Source organism: Poecilia latipinna, unplaced genomic scaffold (assembly GCF_001443285.1).
Source record: "Poecilia latipinna isolate Pla-1442-1.1 unplaced genomic scaffold, P_latipinna-1.0 Scaffold2547, whole genome shotgun sequence".
NCBI lineage: Eukaryota > Metazoa > Chordata > Actinopteri > Cyprinodontiformes > Poeciliidae > Poecilia > Poecilia latipinna.
The window spans coordinates 59,364-76,993 of NW_015115163.1; the positions used below are offsets into that span (position 1 = coordinate 59,364).

At 40.5% G+C, this 17,630-nt stretch overlaps 1 protein-coding gene across 2 annotated transcripts in view; it reads left to right on the forward strand.

The window, feature by feature from the left end:
• Nucleotides 1-17,350, forward strand: part of LOC106938275 (nuclear factor of activated T-cells, cytoplasmic 1-like) — a 72,857-nt gene extending 55,507 nt beyond the window's left edge. Inside the window, exons 10-11 of one of the 2 annotated variants that reach the window (XM_015020199.1) lie at nt 3,203-3,285; nt 17,010-17,350. In XM_015020199.1, coding sequence (XP_014875685.1) covers nt 3,203-3,282 — 80 coding nt within the window. In that variant the 3' untranslated portion in view covers nt 3,283-3,285; nt 17,010-17,350. The remainder of the gene's footprint in view (nt 1-3,202; nt 3,286-17,009) is intronic. The other variant, XM_015020200.1, reaches the window with a different exon arrangement.
• The last annotated feature ends 280 nt before the right edge of the window (nt 17,351-17,630 follow it).

Consider the following 17,630-nt stretch of genomic DNA (forward strand, 5'->3'; position numbering starts at 1 on the left):
TTTTGTAGTTAGAAACAGCACTAGCATTTGGGGGGCAAAAGGGGGTCCGTGTTTTTTAACTTTTAGAGCTTTGTAACAACCATTTGGAACTTTATTGGTTTTAAATCATTAAGCACCATGAATCTGTAAAAATTAGATTAATTCGTTTTGGCAGGTTGTTTCTTTTTTTCTTCTTCTTCATTCTTTATTCATGCATGTGTCTGCACACCGAAGGCCTTGGCGGCTCAGCCAGGAGATCTGGTCTGGTTTCAGTCGCTCCGTCATAATATCCACAGTCACTGTGAAAGAATGCGTCTGCTGAAAAGCTGCCGTGAGATTATCTAAACAAATTGGGTTTCATTTGTGTCTGGGGTCCACACACGGAGACACTTAGATGAGAGACTTTGAATTGGGTTTTAAATGGGGCTGGTATTGCCGAATAGCCACTAAAAGTATGAAGGAGAATTGCCAGTTTCAGTGATCTTACAAAGAAGATGCTTAAAAAGTACAAAAACGAACTCAAATATAAAACTCAACTGGCACATCTTTGAGACTTCATTTAAACTCTGTAACTGCTACCTCGTCATATATAATGTTTGTCTTATAGTTTCTCCTGACGCAGCCGTTTAGAGGCTCGGTTTATGTGGCTCACATTCTGAGGTTTGGGAGACACGCGTTGAAAAGCCACCAAGCCACATGGATCACAGAGGGTCAGGACTAAAACACGGCCTGCGGCTTGGCCGGGGGCTTCCTCTGTATATCTGTGATCATGGAGTTACCGCGTCATTCCAGACACTCTCATTACTGAATCACATTATGTCAAATGTCAACGGGGCGGGCTGCTCTGACAAAATGATCACTGAGCTTTCTTCCTAGCAAAAGGCAGTGAAGTAGTCTTTGCCTTTTCAGAAGAATTCACTTGAGTTTGACTTTTATCTTTCTGCTTTTAGTTTATCTTACTTTATTTTTACATCCAGGCATGTGGCTGCAAACATTGCTTTGGTAAAAGTTGGGGTTTAGCTCCTTTGAGTGCTATTAGAAAGAACAGTATTATCTTAGTTAGCCTGTGAGCAGATTAGCCTTTTTGAACTACTTAACTGCAAGCACTGGCTGCTATTGCAACCTGAAATAATGTTTCTCTATGAAGAAACTGCCACATGTATTACTTTACAAATAATTTTAAGTTGTTTTCAACCCAATTTAGTCACATACCCATAAATACAAATGTATATATTGGGGTATGTGACCCCTATATATATTTCTACAATTTCTACAGATAGCTAGCATCAGAGAGATAGATAGCCTTACATAGTCACTCAGTCTACAACATAAAATAAATCACAAGTACATCCAGACCAACTAGGCATTCCTTCAAATACACAACATATACGTTTCATTTTTAGGAGCTTAATAGCTTGCAGAACGAATCAGAATTTTTATTAAGTGGATCGGTTTTGTCAATCTTAATTTTGTTTGCCTTGTTGACCACCCACTCCATGTAAATACACTACTTGGTTTTGCAATTCATGACAATTTACTCGCTGTTGTCACCGTTTACCTGACAAAAATTTTTCTGGGCCGCAGAAGCATATCTGACCCACCAGCAGCAGATGACGCACTTTTAATAAAAGCACAATAAAACATATAAAGAATTTTGCTATCAACGTTAAATGACAACAACTTTAAAAAGTACCGATGTTTTTCAGTCTTTGTACTGAAAAGTTTGTTGTCAAAGTAAGTTGTACAGGAGGATTGGCTTTTTCTAAAATCCATGGATATTTCTTTGGCGCTTTCTCAGGTTTAACAGGAGATAATAAACCCTTGAACACACCATCCCACCTATCACATCTGGTGGGGGGTAGCATAATAGGTGAAGGTTGTCAGAGGAAATCCTGGAAAGACTGGCAAGCCCACACCTTTCAGATTTTACAATAGTAGAAATAAAAATGAAAACCACGTATCATTTTTCTTCTTTCCTACTTTGCAATGGACTATCACATAAAATCCCACGAAAATATATTAAAGTGGTGGTTGTACTGTCATAAAAAGTGGGGTGAATACTTTTGCAAAGGCACTGAATGGAAAAGTCTTGCAGTAAAACACAAAATAAGCACAGTCATTTTAATAAACCGAGCTTTTCATAGAGAGGTCTGGAGGGGGCAAGATTAGTTTTTTCCTCACTAAGTGTCCAAAAACATGGACGCCTCAGCAGTTGTAGTAGTCAAATGTGGTATATGGAGGGGAGTCTCTATTAGAACGCGGTAACCACGCCAAGGTTCTTGTTTCTTGCTGTTGTCTTTACAATGCATAAAAATACCTGCGGCATCTGTAAACAGGAGCAGGTCTCCATCCCAGACCGCTTAATAACAGCTCCCCATCTGAAATTCGTTAGCTCAGTGAAACAGTATCCTGCAGCGACGGATGTCAACATAGAGGTCTGGTCCAGCTTGCCTGAATGGGGACAGCCGGTGGGTCCTGGAGCTATTGGCAGAGCTAACCTTCTGCTCAGTACACAAAATACCCCAGAAAATAGAAGGTGGGCGGGGGAGAATGAGAGAGAGGGGCTGTTGAGACGGAAAGTGTAAGTGAGTGAAATAAAAACTCTGGAGCAGTGAAAGTAGAATCAGTCGCAAGAAGTAAAAAGTACCTGTTTTCGCATTGACGCTACCCTACTGATTTTTCCATAGAGGTCAACGGTAAAGGTAACAAAAAAAAAAGAAGAAGAAAAAGTAGGCCACCAAAACAGGGATGGGTTTGTGACCTTTAGAAAAGGATGTCTGTTTTTCTGACTATCTGGTGAGACTAAAGTGGAGCAATACCCAAAGGCCTCAAGATGTGCTTCAAAGTTTTTTATGTATATATTTTAGGGTCAGAAGACTCTCATTCTTTCCTCACATCCAGGAATTTTCGGCGAGCATGAGGAGAAACAGGTCGGCCATAGAAATAAAGGAGACAGAGACGCAGACAGGCTCAGAAGAGAAGAGGGGAAAATCTGAGGTGGAAGAAAGTAGCATACAATCGTTGTGATTTTCCCTGGCAGCTTTTAGCACTGAAAATGTGCTTCTTTTCCTCCGTCTCTCTTTCTCTCTCCCCACACACACACAGAAACCCACAAGGCCCTACGTGCTTCTTCCTCAACTGAAGCTGTTAAAACCAAAACGGTAAAAGTCAAAGAAAGAAAAACACCAAAGTTAAAGATCACATTTTCTTCCTCTCCCACCAGTGGCCGCTTGCAGCGCCGAGACTTACCGAGCAGTGGGTGAACAGGTTTACGTTAGGAGAGGGAATGCACATAACCGCTGAACTGTAAGTGTCCTACTGTTGACATATGACCCATGGCAGGTATAAACTTCAACCGGTCCCCCGACTCTCTGATTGCACTCAACTGAGCTCAGATTTGCCCGGAGCAACATGCTATCAAAAAAGGGGGAAAGAGCTTTTTACGAGGTATCCTGAAATTAAAGGAGGCATTCCACAGAAACTGCAGCAACATACAGCTACGATCACTGTGAAGCAGATAAAACAACTTGCCTTCCAACTCCTTATTTAGGATGGAAAACAAAAAGTAGTTTTGATATATACAAATATATCATGTTGTTGATCTGCTCAAGCTTTTTGATTTACTGTCCCTGAAAATATAAGATAATGATATTTAAGTGAAATAACTGGATACATTTTTATTTATGCAGCTCCATTTACATTATAAATCTAGGAATGACATCTAACCCAAATTAACTACATGCTACATGCAAGTTACGGCTGAACAATAAATCCATAACAACATATGGTGCAATAGAGACGTGATCAATATCAGTGGATAATATATCTGATGGAATATTCAATATTCAAGACATAGAATATTTGCTGAGCTCCGGTACAAAACAGAAGCACTTTATTCTGGGAGATGTAAGGAGAGGCTTTAGCTGCTCGACCTGTCACCGTAAGCTAAGCAAGGTTGGTGGCATTTAATGCATTCGTTGGTTACTTAGCAACAACTTGAGTAATTTTTCGCAGCAGCAGGTTCAGGTTTCAGGAAAGGTCATACTACAAGTTTGGCAGTTTTTTAGATATTTAAAACAAAATCAAAACTTATCAATAATTATTGATATCGGAGATTATGAAATGCTTATATCGATTCATATTTTCAGCCATATCGTCCAGCCCTAATCCAAGTCAAACAATGTGTAGGATTTTGTAATCGTTATGCTCCATCACACGGCTAATTATTGTTAGCTATACCTGCCAGTAGCATTGTATGTCTCTACATGTTATGCATTCAAACATGATTTACATGTTTTTATCTGTGGAATAATGACATGGAAGCCACCAGTGTTTAGTAAGCGTAGGTGTTTTCAACATCCGGCAGCCATATTGGATTTTGGAGTCATGATTATGGTTGGAATTCTGCCTTCCTGCATACTTTACCCAACTTGAAAATGATCATTTCCTTCTTCTGACATCCAATAGAAATAAAAAATTATTTTTATTCTGTATTTTTTACTGACCAAACAAAACAACCTTTTAAAAAGTGTGTTTCAGACCATATAGGGTCTCTGCTTCTGAAAGAAGGCATAGACACCTTATTTCTCATTTACTATTTTATGGTGATTTAAATTAATTCAGCTATGCAAATAAAAATATAAATTAGCACGACTATTGCAATAAATGTGTCATTTATTCCAACAGTGTTTTACTAATATTTTATAGGCTTAAAGCTATTAATAAGGACAGCTTTTGGTATATGTAAGTAACCCGTTTGTCTAGTATTGATTGCTTATAATTGATCAGAAGACATTGGTTAATAATTCATCAACACTTTCTGGATAGACTCCCTGCAGACAGTGTTGTTGTTGATTTAAATCTGGATTCTATTAGGACGCATGCTTGTCTTGGGCTGTTTAAATGTACTGGACCCAGAGCCATGTCCAAACACCATGTAAGAAAAATGCCTAATGCACTTTGAACTGGAATAGCAGAGCTCCTTTCCTGTGAAAGTACTCACACACGGCAGGTTCGCCTCCTGAGCTACGCTATCCGCTAAGTCTCTGGGATTTGTAACAGCATGAACAAAAGGCAGGTGAAAACCTGATCCCATGATTTACAGTTGGCAGAAAGCAACGCCGTCTCACCTGCTGTCTCTTTCTTCACCCCTGACTCAGTCAGTCTGGAAGTGCACAGAGTCCAGATGCAGGTTCTGCAGCTCTGGCTCTCTGTGGAAATCAAGGCGAGGGCGAACACATTGGAGAGGAAGATAAGTGGCCTCTCTCCACCTCCTTTCCTTTTGTGTGTGAAGAAGAAGTCTGTTGATGTGCCTTGAGGAGACCCTCTCCTCTGTCTTTGAGTCCCAGCAGACTCCGAGAATTTAAAGCTGCAGACCGTTCTCTCGGGGTCAACAAAACGACCGTTTATCTGATGGTTCCTGGCTCCAGCGTGGCGTTGGAGCGCTGGAGAGCTGCAGGGAAAACAAAGAGAACATGTTCTTATTTAGTGACGTCTTCTTTCCTCTTTAGAGTCTTTTTTGACATTAGGTTACATTTAACTTTAAACATATCATGCAGCCGCCCACACTGTAATATGACAGCTGAGGGAGTGAGATTAGCAGTTTAGTTTAGCTTAGAAAACCTGCTCTTAAGGTTTGTTCAAATTAGTTTTTCTAATTAAGGTTCTGTGAAGTTTTTTAGAAAATATGATGGCTACCCATGTCTGTTGGAAGATGAAAAAATCTCCATAACAATGGAAAGTTAACAGCTTTCTCATTATAGAAATGTGATGTTACATTTGTTTTGAAGCTCTGATTTGGGCTCAGTGTCATGCCCAAGGTTAGCGGTTTCTAGTTGCTGATTGTTTTGGTGCTAGCTGTCAGTAGGCCTCTAGCTGATATTATATTTCTCCAGACTCTATGGATTTAAAATGTTGCCTATGGATACTCTGTTTTTCTCAATATCTAACCCCTTTACACATTCAGATTTTTCCAGTTTTGTTTGGAGGGAAAAGTATCTTGCAGCCTCAAGTGATTTTAGTCGCTAGTAGCTGCGGCCCACTTGTATTTTTAGCAACAACAACAACAACAAAAAAAAACATGCATGGGTATCCTGCAGATGACAGTGAGGGGAGTTTTCAGTTTTTCATGGATGGCAAAACAGAGGGGTTAACCAGAGGCCGTGACATGCTCCTTACTCTCGCACATCATCAGCTGCAAAACACTAAAACAACAGGAAAGAGCCTCTCTGAGCACATCTCTGCGTGATGGATAGTGAACAATAAAGCACAAACTGATGTAACCCCCTTTTTGGACAGACACACAATCGCTTCACTTTGTAAAAATAAAGGAAAGTAATTTAAGACAGGCAACAGTTGATTTAGAGCTCCACGCTACTTGTGCAGTAGTAAATTGTGTTCTATACAGGTGCACAGCCAGATTTCAACCAAATGACCGCAACCTACTGCATTATGATTGCTTCAGTATGTGTTTTTTTTTTTTTTTTTTTTACACTGTGTGCAGATTTCCAAACTAGTAAAATCTCGAGCTGTCTAAAATCAGCCTGCATAGGAGCTCTCATAGTCCAGACTCCTTCGCTGCAGCTTTTATCAGATGGCTGAGTTATTTTACCATAAAGCCACCGGTAATGAGGCGTGCAAAGAGTTTTAATGTCTCCTTTCATATCTCAATCACCGAGATGTAGTGCGTTCGCCTTGGTTTGATGCTTTTTAATGGTCTTGTGTTTGCGTTATGCTTCATTGGTTGTGTGAAACTGAGCTTTTGTTTTCATCAAGTTATCATCACATGCACACAGAAGCTCTCGCGCTTCGAACTTCTGAGTGTGCTTTTGATAAACACTTTGATTGTTGAGCTCTGTTGTGGTATTCTCGCGCTCGTAGCTGCAAGAGCACAACTTAACCCAATCAGGCTGAACTGTACAAACTGGAAATCTGGCACAGATTTTTAGAGCAACATTTCAAACATCTGCAACACGTTCGGTGAATTTTCTTGCCAGTCCGGTTCACTTTGCGGGTACCAGTCGCACAAATCTGTGAAATCCTCCCTGTACGCCATGTATATCCTGCAAATATTTCCATTTGAATTTACTTATTTGAAACACCGTTAGTTATCCGGTCTCCAACAACCGCACAATGAATTCAGAGGAGTCATTGTTAAGGGCACTGGAGATCGCCTTCCACGTAAACACCTCCCTCCCTTCATCCTCCCCAGAGACCGACCTCAAGCGCACACACCCGCGGCCTCCTGGGCCCCGGGAGGAAATGAGAGGAGGAGGAGGTGAAGAAGAGGGAAGTGTGGCAGGCCCACAAAGAGAGACAGACTGTGGAGTGATAGGGAGAGGCAGAACATACCACCTAAGATCAAAGGCAGCGGTTGTGCGCCAATGTAAGCTCATCGGTGGTGGGGCTTTCAGTAAAAGTTGTTGTCTTTATGGTCCTAATTTGGGATACCACTGTTTTACTGTTCTCGAGCCTTTCTAGAAAGTCTGGCTATGCTTTAGGGGAACAGGTGAGGCACACAATGAAACTCAAAGGTGGTGCTATTTTGTTTGGCAACAAGCCTGATTCATCTAAAAAGGCTTGGAAAACATCTTTGTAGTCTAGTATTTTAATCAAGTGTAGAAATTAATTGAATTAAATTGCAAGTTATTCAGAAGGCTTTGCGTTTTACTCCATTTCCATCGATCATGGTTCTGATCACCAACTGGGGCGACTGACTCTTTTGAAAAATGACACAATCCACAATCAAACTGAAATGACTGATCAAACTCCTTCATGATGAAGTAATTTATCGGAGTCATAGCCATACAACAGAATATGAGGGGGTTTTTGAGGACTGCTTTAAATCATTTGCTGAAGTTGGTACCAAAAGTCAATCAAGACTGGTACAAATTGGGATGGTCAATACAAAATGCCCCGTAAAAGTTGGGTATGAAACAAGCAACGCTGCAAATGTATCGAAATGAAGAGGGTCAGATGACCAGCACCCCACTTTGGTCTTTCCTTGGCTTCTTTCCTCAGTTTCATCAGTTATCTGAAAGACCACTTCTAAAAGAAAAAAAGTGTATCAAGCGTCTCTCATTAAATCAACGTTCAGAAACAACAATCTAGGTGATTTCTGAAAAGCTTCAAGTGGCGGGTGAAGAGTCATAGTGATCACTTCGTAACCATTGATTTTTCAAGGGTTAATTGGCTTTGCGGCTCCAGGGTCCAAAGTAGTGACGACAGACAGCCTGTACGATAATTTGGCACTACACAAATACTCACCACACGTTGGTTGTGTTCTAATTATTGGCAACATAAAACGTACATGTTGGACTTAACTTTAGTCTTACATTGATTCTTTAGTAGAGGCGATTTGTCATCCAGGGAAAAGCCAGTAGTGTTTATGTAGAAGCGCACAGTGGACAATTTTTCACAGCTTGAAGCATGTTTTTTATTACGAAACATGAATTGTTAAACCTCCTCCAGTAAGCTGGTTATTTACACATACTGGAGAACTTTGTCTTTTTCCAGCTTCAGGTTAAGAATTACCCTTTAAACCACATGACATACAAAATCTTACTGAAATTTTGACCCGTTTAAGCTGAGAACCAGGTCAGGTTTGTAGGTCGACCTTGTTTGCACACACCTTTTTATCGTCTTCTATTGGACTGAGATTGGAGCTTTGTGATGGTCACTGCAAAACATTGACTTTGTTGTCTTTAAGCCGGTCATTGAACCTTTTGAAGACACTGTTGTATCCAAGATTTTAACTTCTGTGCAGACAGTTTTAGCCATTACAAAAACATTTTCTTACGACATAATCTACTTTGCGAAGCACACCAGTTTCCATACATCACAGCATTTAATTTTTACTTTTATCCACTCAAGGGCATGTCTCCAGAAACTAAAGTATTTATGCGTGAGTGAAAACCTTAAACAGTTTCTTTTTTTATGTTTCTTTTGAAGTCACACCTCTTTCTTCTCTGAAGGGCCTTTCCAGTCATGTGGGTACAGTTGGTGCTAGTTTCACTGTTGGTAATCACACTCTTATCAGCTTCACCCTGAATCTACACAAGGCCTTCATAATCTGCACTACAATTGTTCATCTCTGGAACACATAATCCATCTCCTTCCTCAATGTGTCTGGTTTTTATACTTCTGTATAATTGTTTGAAGAGATTTCTTCAGGCACCCGGAAAATGTACACAAGATGAGCCAGACGTTTGGCTTGATAACTTGCCTGATGTCGTTCTGTTTTGCCATGATGTCACACAAGGATGTAATTTGTTTAAGACGTTGCCTTAGAATCCATCCTTTAGGTGTGCCTCTAATTAATTCAAATGTTAGCTGTAAGAAGCTGAAAAGTGATTTTTTTTTTCTTGCCTCTCCTTCAGCTGCTGGTTAGTTGACTCCATAAGAGAAACTTCAGATTGAGCAATATCGATTTTGAGAGCGACGATTCTCATCCATCATCCCACACAACACTCAATGACTCTCTATTCACAGGTTTCAAAGTGTTACCATTCTTTGCAGTGATGCTAAAAGTTGACTGGCAGTCCCACATTACTGCAGCAGGTTGTTGCAATACCTCGTTTTTCGAGATGGACCCACCTCGCCTTAAAACAAACTCCAGCTCTACTGCCATTTTTTATTTTCTTAATCCTCTCTGTCAGTTTTGAATCCTGGATGTTTCCACTTGGGAAAGCCCGAGGCTTCACACTTTCAGTCTAGCTGCGCAGATGAAATATACTGTCTGCACATATCATCACATCATTAGGCCCAAAGGGAGCCCCGCTATGGATTAGAAGCTGTCGACCTGTGAGGCACAGATGAATTTATGAAGCACTTTATCAGCATGAAGAATGAGCGGAACGCTTTGTCTCCTTCCATTCGCGTTTATCTGTGGGAATAATGACCACGTCGTCCTTCCGTTCCACTCGCCCCCTTTCAGCCACACCATCTTGATCGCCGTCGGCCGCGTCACGCCGTTTTGTGCGTGCACGTGTGCTCTGACCTCCAAGGTTGTTACAGTAAACTAAAACCAACGAAACAACGAAATCTGAAACTGAGAAAAGCTTTGTAGTTTACCGAAATAAATAAAAATGGTAAGTAACTGGAACAATGTCATGCATTTATAAAATTAACCAAAACATACTGAAATTATAGATACAATATCCTACGTTTTCATCTTAATGAATCTGTTTATTAGCTTTTTGAGTTTTTGTATTTCTCCACAAAAGCAGTTTGCGTCAGCTGTTGGCAAATTACAGCACTTAGCGCTGGTCTGCAAAATGGCGACAGCAAAAGTTGGAAGAAAACTCCAGAGTCAGCCGGTTGCTCAACAATAACTGAACACATTTTTTGAAAATGGCATCTTCTGTTGAGTATTCATTACCCAGTCAGTGTATACATTATCATTACACTGTGGCGGCCCTGAAGTGCAAACCACATCAACAAATGACTAAACAACAAATTGAAAACCACAACATATTCAAAACAAACAACCACATCCACTACGCACAGCTACAGATTAACACAATGACTTCTTTATTTATATATATATATATATATATATATATATATATATATATATATATATATATATGTTGAGTTCTTTGGTGTGTAGTTGTATTTAGTCATTTGTTGAAATGGTTTGCAGTTCAGGGCCACCATACAATACCATTCTGAAATCTACACCTAAAAATGAACCAATGTATGAATAAAACTAAAACTACTACAATGACTAATAAAAACTAAGCTAAAATTAAACGATATTTAATTCAGAATAACTAACAAAACACTCTTAAAACCAACTGAATTAGATTTTAAAAAGTCACAACGAAATGAGACAAAGCTATTATAACCCCCGCTGACCTCTGACCCCTCCCTATTTTTTGACACCGCTGGTTGCGAGCAGAAGATAAGTGACGCAGTCTGAGCCACTTGAGCCCCGCGTGGGAGGCAGCAAATTGTCCATTAAGTGTTTGAGCAGAGGCCGAGCGAAGATTTGATATAGTGGGGGAAACAAAAGTAATATGTAGCCGGAAATTCAATTGTCTCTCTCTCTCTCTCTCTCTCTCTCTCCAGCAAGTAGCAGCTTTGCCTTCCCAACCAAATCAATTTTGCATGAAAGCACAAGTTCTGATTAGTTTTGCCACCGAGTCCACTTCACGGCCGGTCTCCACCGGTCTGCGCAAGTGCATGGTGTTTACGAGACAGAACTTCAGTGACTCAGATGAACTTCCTCGTGTTGCCGAAACTCTGATTGCCACAATAGAAGGAAGCCGTCTCCTATTTCTCACAGAGCTGATGCGGTGCATATGAGCATAGGAAATGTTTCCCTCTGCTTCATTGTGGAAGTCTTTTACCCTGAAGACAGCTGCAGCCAATACGTGTCGGTGGAGCAAGAGGAGAACCGGGAACACGCCCTTCTCTCCTACAGCATCAAGAGACCCCAAGCGGGAACAGACATTGCTTGGCAGGAAGCTGCCGTTACAACTTATGGGTCGTCAGCCTGAGTGGAGGCTGGGAGTTTGTGCCGGTCAGGACTCGTTTGACTGCGGGGGGATTGTGTTACGACAGCGCGGCTCTGAGGCCCACCGGGTTCTGCATCTTAGACCACAGGGCATCCTCGGTTCTCTGAGGAAGCCCGGTTGTTATCGAACCCCAGTGCACAGCGCACGCCGCCGACCGTGCTAACTGAATCCCCAGTGCAGGTCAGGTTTACGCTGAGAGTAACTAAGTTGTAATGCTCTTACCTGCATTGCGGTATAATGAATGTGGAAGAAAGCATCCCGTATGCTGGACATATGCGTGTTTGGAATGAGTTCTCCTAAAGTATTTCAGTTAAACGTCTGTGGGAAGGCCCGATTCAACAGCCTTTGGACCAGAATATGAACATCCTGTATTAAAATGGAGATATGCAACATTAATTGAAATTCCATTCTGTTATCATCTGAAGTGCACTTCAAAACTCATTATGGCAAAAGTTGTAGAAGGCACTTGATGGTTTGAATGCTGCTAAATAAATGTGGATGCCTCACTAAGTATTACAGTGTCAAAAATATTAAACTTCTAAAAAAGATTGCAATATTTACATCCATTTTTGCTTTTAACTGAGGCCCACATGTGGTGTTTTTACAGCTAAATTTCTTAGAAACTAAGATTTAAGCAAATATTTAACGCATTTTCTCATTTAACATTAGAAATTGATAACAGACGAGTTGATAATCAGTATGGTTATTTTGTAGTGTTACTTTTTTCAATTATGTAATCCAGAAGGGATGTAGAGTACGTTGTTTTAAGATTTTTGTCTTTTATTCAGTGCCATTACAAAGGATTCTCACCAGCTGAACTTTTTCACATTTTAAAACATTCACACAGCAAACATGAATGCATTTTATTGGGATTTTATGTAGATAAATGCAGCAGTGGAAGGGAGATCATAAACAGCTTTCAGTTTGTTTATAGTAATAAAATAAAGTGTGGCATATAATTGTATTGAGCCCCCCCGATGCCCAAAATAAAATCCAGAGCAGTCCACTGCCTGGAGTTCACATTTATGTAATTTAATCTCAGTAGACATACACCCACACCTCTAAATCTGGTCATTTGCTGACAGGAAAACTACTAACTGAACACACCACCCGCACCTTGAGACACGGTGAGCACAGTGACTGACATGCTTCATAGCAGGTTGAAGCAAATCGTCCTCCATCACACTGGATGCAGGTAATTGTAGCGAGGTCAACATTTACCCAGCCTGCCGTCACACCCAGTGTTGACAGAGCTGCAGTTCCCAAAAAAAAAAAAAACACCAGCAGGGACACACAAAGGAGCCGGATTGCCGATTCATCTGTTAGGCTTAGATTGCATCTCAGTCTTAATCTTCATCTCACTCTCATACCCAAAATAACCCAGCCCACCGTACATATGGGCCTCGACAGGTCCGGGCTGCGTTTAACCGAGCGCTCTGGGGGTGCAGCTAATAAAAGGATGACGCTCTGTGTAACCAGTGCTTTGCAGGACACGTGTTTCTTTTTTTCTTCTTCTTCTTTTCAGCAGGGGAATATTTGGAGCTTAGTTTTCCACTGTTTTTGTTTATCCGTGAAAGCGTATCCTCCCAGTTACAGGTTTCCATTATTATTAACTTGGAGCAGAAAGTAAAATAACAAAACAAAACAAAAAAAAAACATGTTTCCAGAGCTGCAAAACAAATGCTCTGGATCCTGGGGCCGTTTTCTTTACGATGAAATCCTGAAGATGTGACATGTTGATGCGGAAAGTTTCACTTCAGTTGAAATTTAGATATGAAAAAGTGAAGAAGATTTCTAGATTTCTCGCTACACGACACCTGGCGAGTCCTTGTCATTTATGACCCTTCACAGAGCTAAGAACTTGGATGATCACTCATTCAGGTTCTTCAAAAATTTCTCAGTTTCCCAGAAATTGTGGCAACTGAATAGTATACGCACGATGCATCATTAAGCGGCTATAAATAGCTCAGCGGTGTCTTGTGGTGCGACAGTTGGCCACATCCTGTTTCTAAAATTCTCACATTGGTGACAGAGTACGAAGATGACAACACAGAGGCCAGTGTTTTACCTTCAGCAGCTCTTTGTGACACTTTTTTTTTTTCTCAGAACGGAACATCACCCTGCATGCTGACGGAAAATATTAGTTGAGAACGCTTGAAAATAGCGCCACAGTTAATACGTGGGTGGACGGGACGCAACTTTTAAACAACAAGAACATTTTTTTTAAAGGAAGCAACAAACTTTGCAGCTAAGAAAAATAAAGGGAACATTTGTGGCTTTTTTTTGTTTTGCTGCCAAGTTGTTGGGTTTTCCCAGCCCTCGTGCAGAATTACCTGGAGCTGTTTTCTCACCTCTGCAAACAGAGCCGAGCAGCAGCGGCATTAACGCTGGATCATTTCATTGTTGCATGTGCTTGTTACTTCCTTTATGTCCTGTAATGGTGGAGCTAAAAATAACGTCCGCGTGTAAATGCCTGTTTAGCCTCGGAGTGGAACAGGGTTGAAAACAGCCAGCGGTGTTGGCACAGGTTGGATTTTTCCGAAGGGAGTTCCTCCTGTTGAGGGAGGTGAGCCCCGACCAACCTGCGTGTGTGTGAGAGCGTGTGAGTAGGACGGTGTTTGCATTCAAAGCGCAGGGGCATGAGATTCAAAGTTTGTGACCTTTCTCTTTTAGATGTTTCAGATTGCATCCATCCATCAATCATAGCAGGCTTGATTTGGAGCTACGTACCTCGCACTGTAAAAAACAAAATCTTACCAAGTGTTTTTGGTCTAGTTTGTAGTGGAAATATCTTACATCACTTAGAAACAAGACAAAAACTAACAGATAACCACAAAACCGTAAAGCAAGTTCCTGTATCTTGCTGAAGCAAGATACAGGAACTTGCTTTAAGTCAATATTATCTCTATACTGATGAAAAAGTTCTATATCCATTGGCAGATTATTTCACTTATAACATGGGGAAAATATCTTGAAGTGAATTTTTCTGCCAATGAAACACTTATTTCAAGTTGGTTTTGTCTTATTTCAAGTGTACCAACTTACAGGTAACTTTCCAGCGAGAAATGGCAGCTTGTTTTAAGCAAGTAATTCCTTAATATTGATGAAAATGTATTTTTTCATTAGCAGAAAAATTCACTTATAACAAGTTAATTTTTCCATGTCATAAGTGAAATGATCTGTCAATGGATATAGTACTTTTTCATCAGTATTAGGGAATTATTGACTTGAAGCAAGTTCCTGTATCTTGCTGAAAGGTTATGTATCAGTTTTGTCATATTTCAAGTGTACTAGGACATTTGCGCCAGAAACTAGATCAAAAACACTTGGTAAGATCTTTTTTTGCGGTGTACTTGTAGATTGTTTCAGTTTTTACATACATTTCGCCGTCGTGCCACAAGCTGCAGTACGGTTTTGTGTGTTTACACTGAATCCACGGAGCCTCAGGCTGGGTTTGTGTTGTTTTCGTCTAGAAATGTGCTGATGCTTTGCCGTTCTCCTAACCCTATCTGTTGATAAACTGCCAGGCCTCCTTTGAACCTCGGGGTGGGCGGACTTCCCGTCACTGGTCTCACCCGTCTCGTTTTTCTCTCTCGGCGTTATCACCCCAGAGTCTGAACGGAGCTCCCCTGTTTGCAGGGTCTTGGGGTCCTCGCCATCTTTCTGCAGTCACTTCCCTCTGTTTTGCCAAAGAAGACAGCAGATAAACCGAGGAGGCCAGGGAGGGAGGGCACTGATCCCTGCGCTGCCCCGACCGTGGGAAAAGCACGGGCACAGGAACTGGTGGCAGGAAAGACAAGACGGCGGCGTGAAAACACAGATGTGTGTGTGTGCGAGGCCGATACGCATTCGTAATGACATCGATATGTTTGGACTGCAGCTTCTGATATCCGTGTATTTGTCTGCTTGGTCGTCACTGTGCCGTTGTAGCGTGGTGTCACCGTTACACATTATGTATACACACCCTGTCAAAACTTATGGCATTCCATTGTACGAAAATATGTTTTTCTAGTGTCGATGTGCTTACATTTACTGTTAATGCTGTTGGGAAGAAATTCTTTGTCCAATTCCAACGGCTGGATTAACTTGTTTCAAGCAAAAATGTGTTGATTTCAATTTTATTTAAAGTCACTTATACCATTCTCATCAATCAGTGGAAACGCCTTTATCGACATTACAGGAACCTTTATCATAATCCATACACTTTTAGAAGTTGACTAAGAAATAAACTAATTTCATGTGTCAGTTTAATAAAAGGTGATGGGCTGGCCTTGTCAGAAATGGCCTACAGAAAGCAATTGGTGCAGTAAAGGTCTACAGCTTTAAGAAAAATCACTTGTCTTTTATTTTTGTATATAATTTGTTAATTTTATCAAACCATATGTTGTTTCTTTTCCAAATTGTTGAAATTCTACATGCAGTTTTCTAAGCCCATCAACCTAGGCGTTCCACAGGGCTTGATGTTTGCTCCGCTTTTCTTTAGCTTGTATATAAATGAAATATTTATCTCTGTGTGGACAATGTGACATGTTTATTGTATGCAGACTATCCTAATTATTTTATCTCATGTTTGAATAGCAGAACTTGTAGACTGGTTGACAGATGAACTGAAACGAAGATTTGTTCAAAAAGCCACAGTGCAGATCTATATTTTGGCAAATTGACAAATGATACAAATATTTTGCTTTGCATCCTCACTTAATCTTTACATTAAAACAAGTCTGCTCCTAGACCAAGGTCAGTTTTGGGAAGTTTAGATTTCTGGCAAAAAAGCTACTCTTCCCTTAATGTTTGATAAATTAGTCCTCTATGGAAATACTATATTTTTAAAATCTGTGGAATCTATCTTTATACAACCATTCATTCATAATCATAGACAGGAAATAATAGTAGAAAGAGCCATACTTGTTCATCATTAAGACGTTTTAAAGACCTACTAAAAGTCATATAGGAACGTTTATCTCGTCTACAGGAATCTAAAAAACATTTGCTTTTCCTCTGATTTATCTTGTACTTTTCATATCTGTGAATAAAGCTGCAAGAGTAGACTATAACTCAGAAAAACAAGATATAGTCAGTCTTTATTTCATGCACATCACATGAGGATTTTTGCTTTCAAATTTGACCAAACGCCGGCAGACGGTCCTCATCCTGTTACAGATTTAGTCCGTGCTGTCTGCATTACGCATTTCATTTAATTTACTTAATTTCTATTAACATGCTAAAATAAAACATGGCAAAAAAGCAGGCTGCAGGCAATACATGTTTCTTGTATTGTTCTTTTAACTACAATCAACTAGTCTAATAGTTATTAAAATAAAGTACACTTTCCATTAAGAATGCATAAACAAAAGGATAGAAGAGAAATTTAGTCAATTAGCCTCGACTTCCAGGGTTTGCTTGAGCCACTAAAAACCAGAAGCCTGGCCAGCATTTTAAAAATGACAACAGTGTGAGTTCTCATTAGCTGTGTGATTTTTAACAATCCTTTTGTTTCTCTTGTCTCGACAGTGAACGAGATCATCAGGAACGACCTCTCCAGCATTTCTGTGCACTCTCATGCGTAGACGTCCAGATGTCTTCTGCTGCAGCACATCTCCGCGCACACACACACACACACACACACACACACACACACACACACACTCCAGCAGCAACATCAGCTGAGAGATGACACACAGAAAGAAGAAGAAAAGAAGCTTTGACGAAGATCTCTTGCCTGGGTGTTTAAACTCAGAAAGCGGCTGCAGACTCAAACCGACAATCACCGGCAAGCTCTGTTTGAATAAACAAGGTGAATGTCGTATCGAAGAAAAAAAAACAAAAAAACGAAGAAGAGGAAGAAAAATAAGGGAAGTGATATCAGGGGCAAAGTATGTGACTACACTTGCCTTAATTCAGAGCAGATGTTCTATTAGTGGACCAAGCAGTTCAAGAAGACTGAATTGCTCCTCTTAAAATGACAATCTTCATCTCAAGTCGGCGTTAATGCACGGACAGGATAGCTGGGCGGCGTCGGGCCTCGTTACTTTGACTCATTCAGCAACAACCAAACTGGTGCCTTACAGCAGTCCTACTGTCAAAACAGCAGCAGTCATGTGCAGATGGTTCACTGAAGCCCAAAGCAGAAGT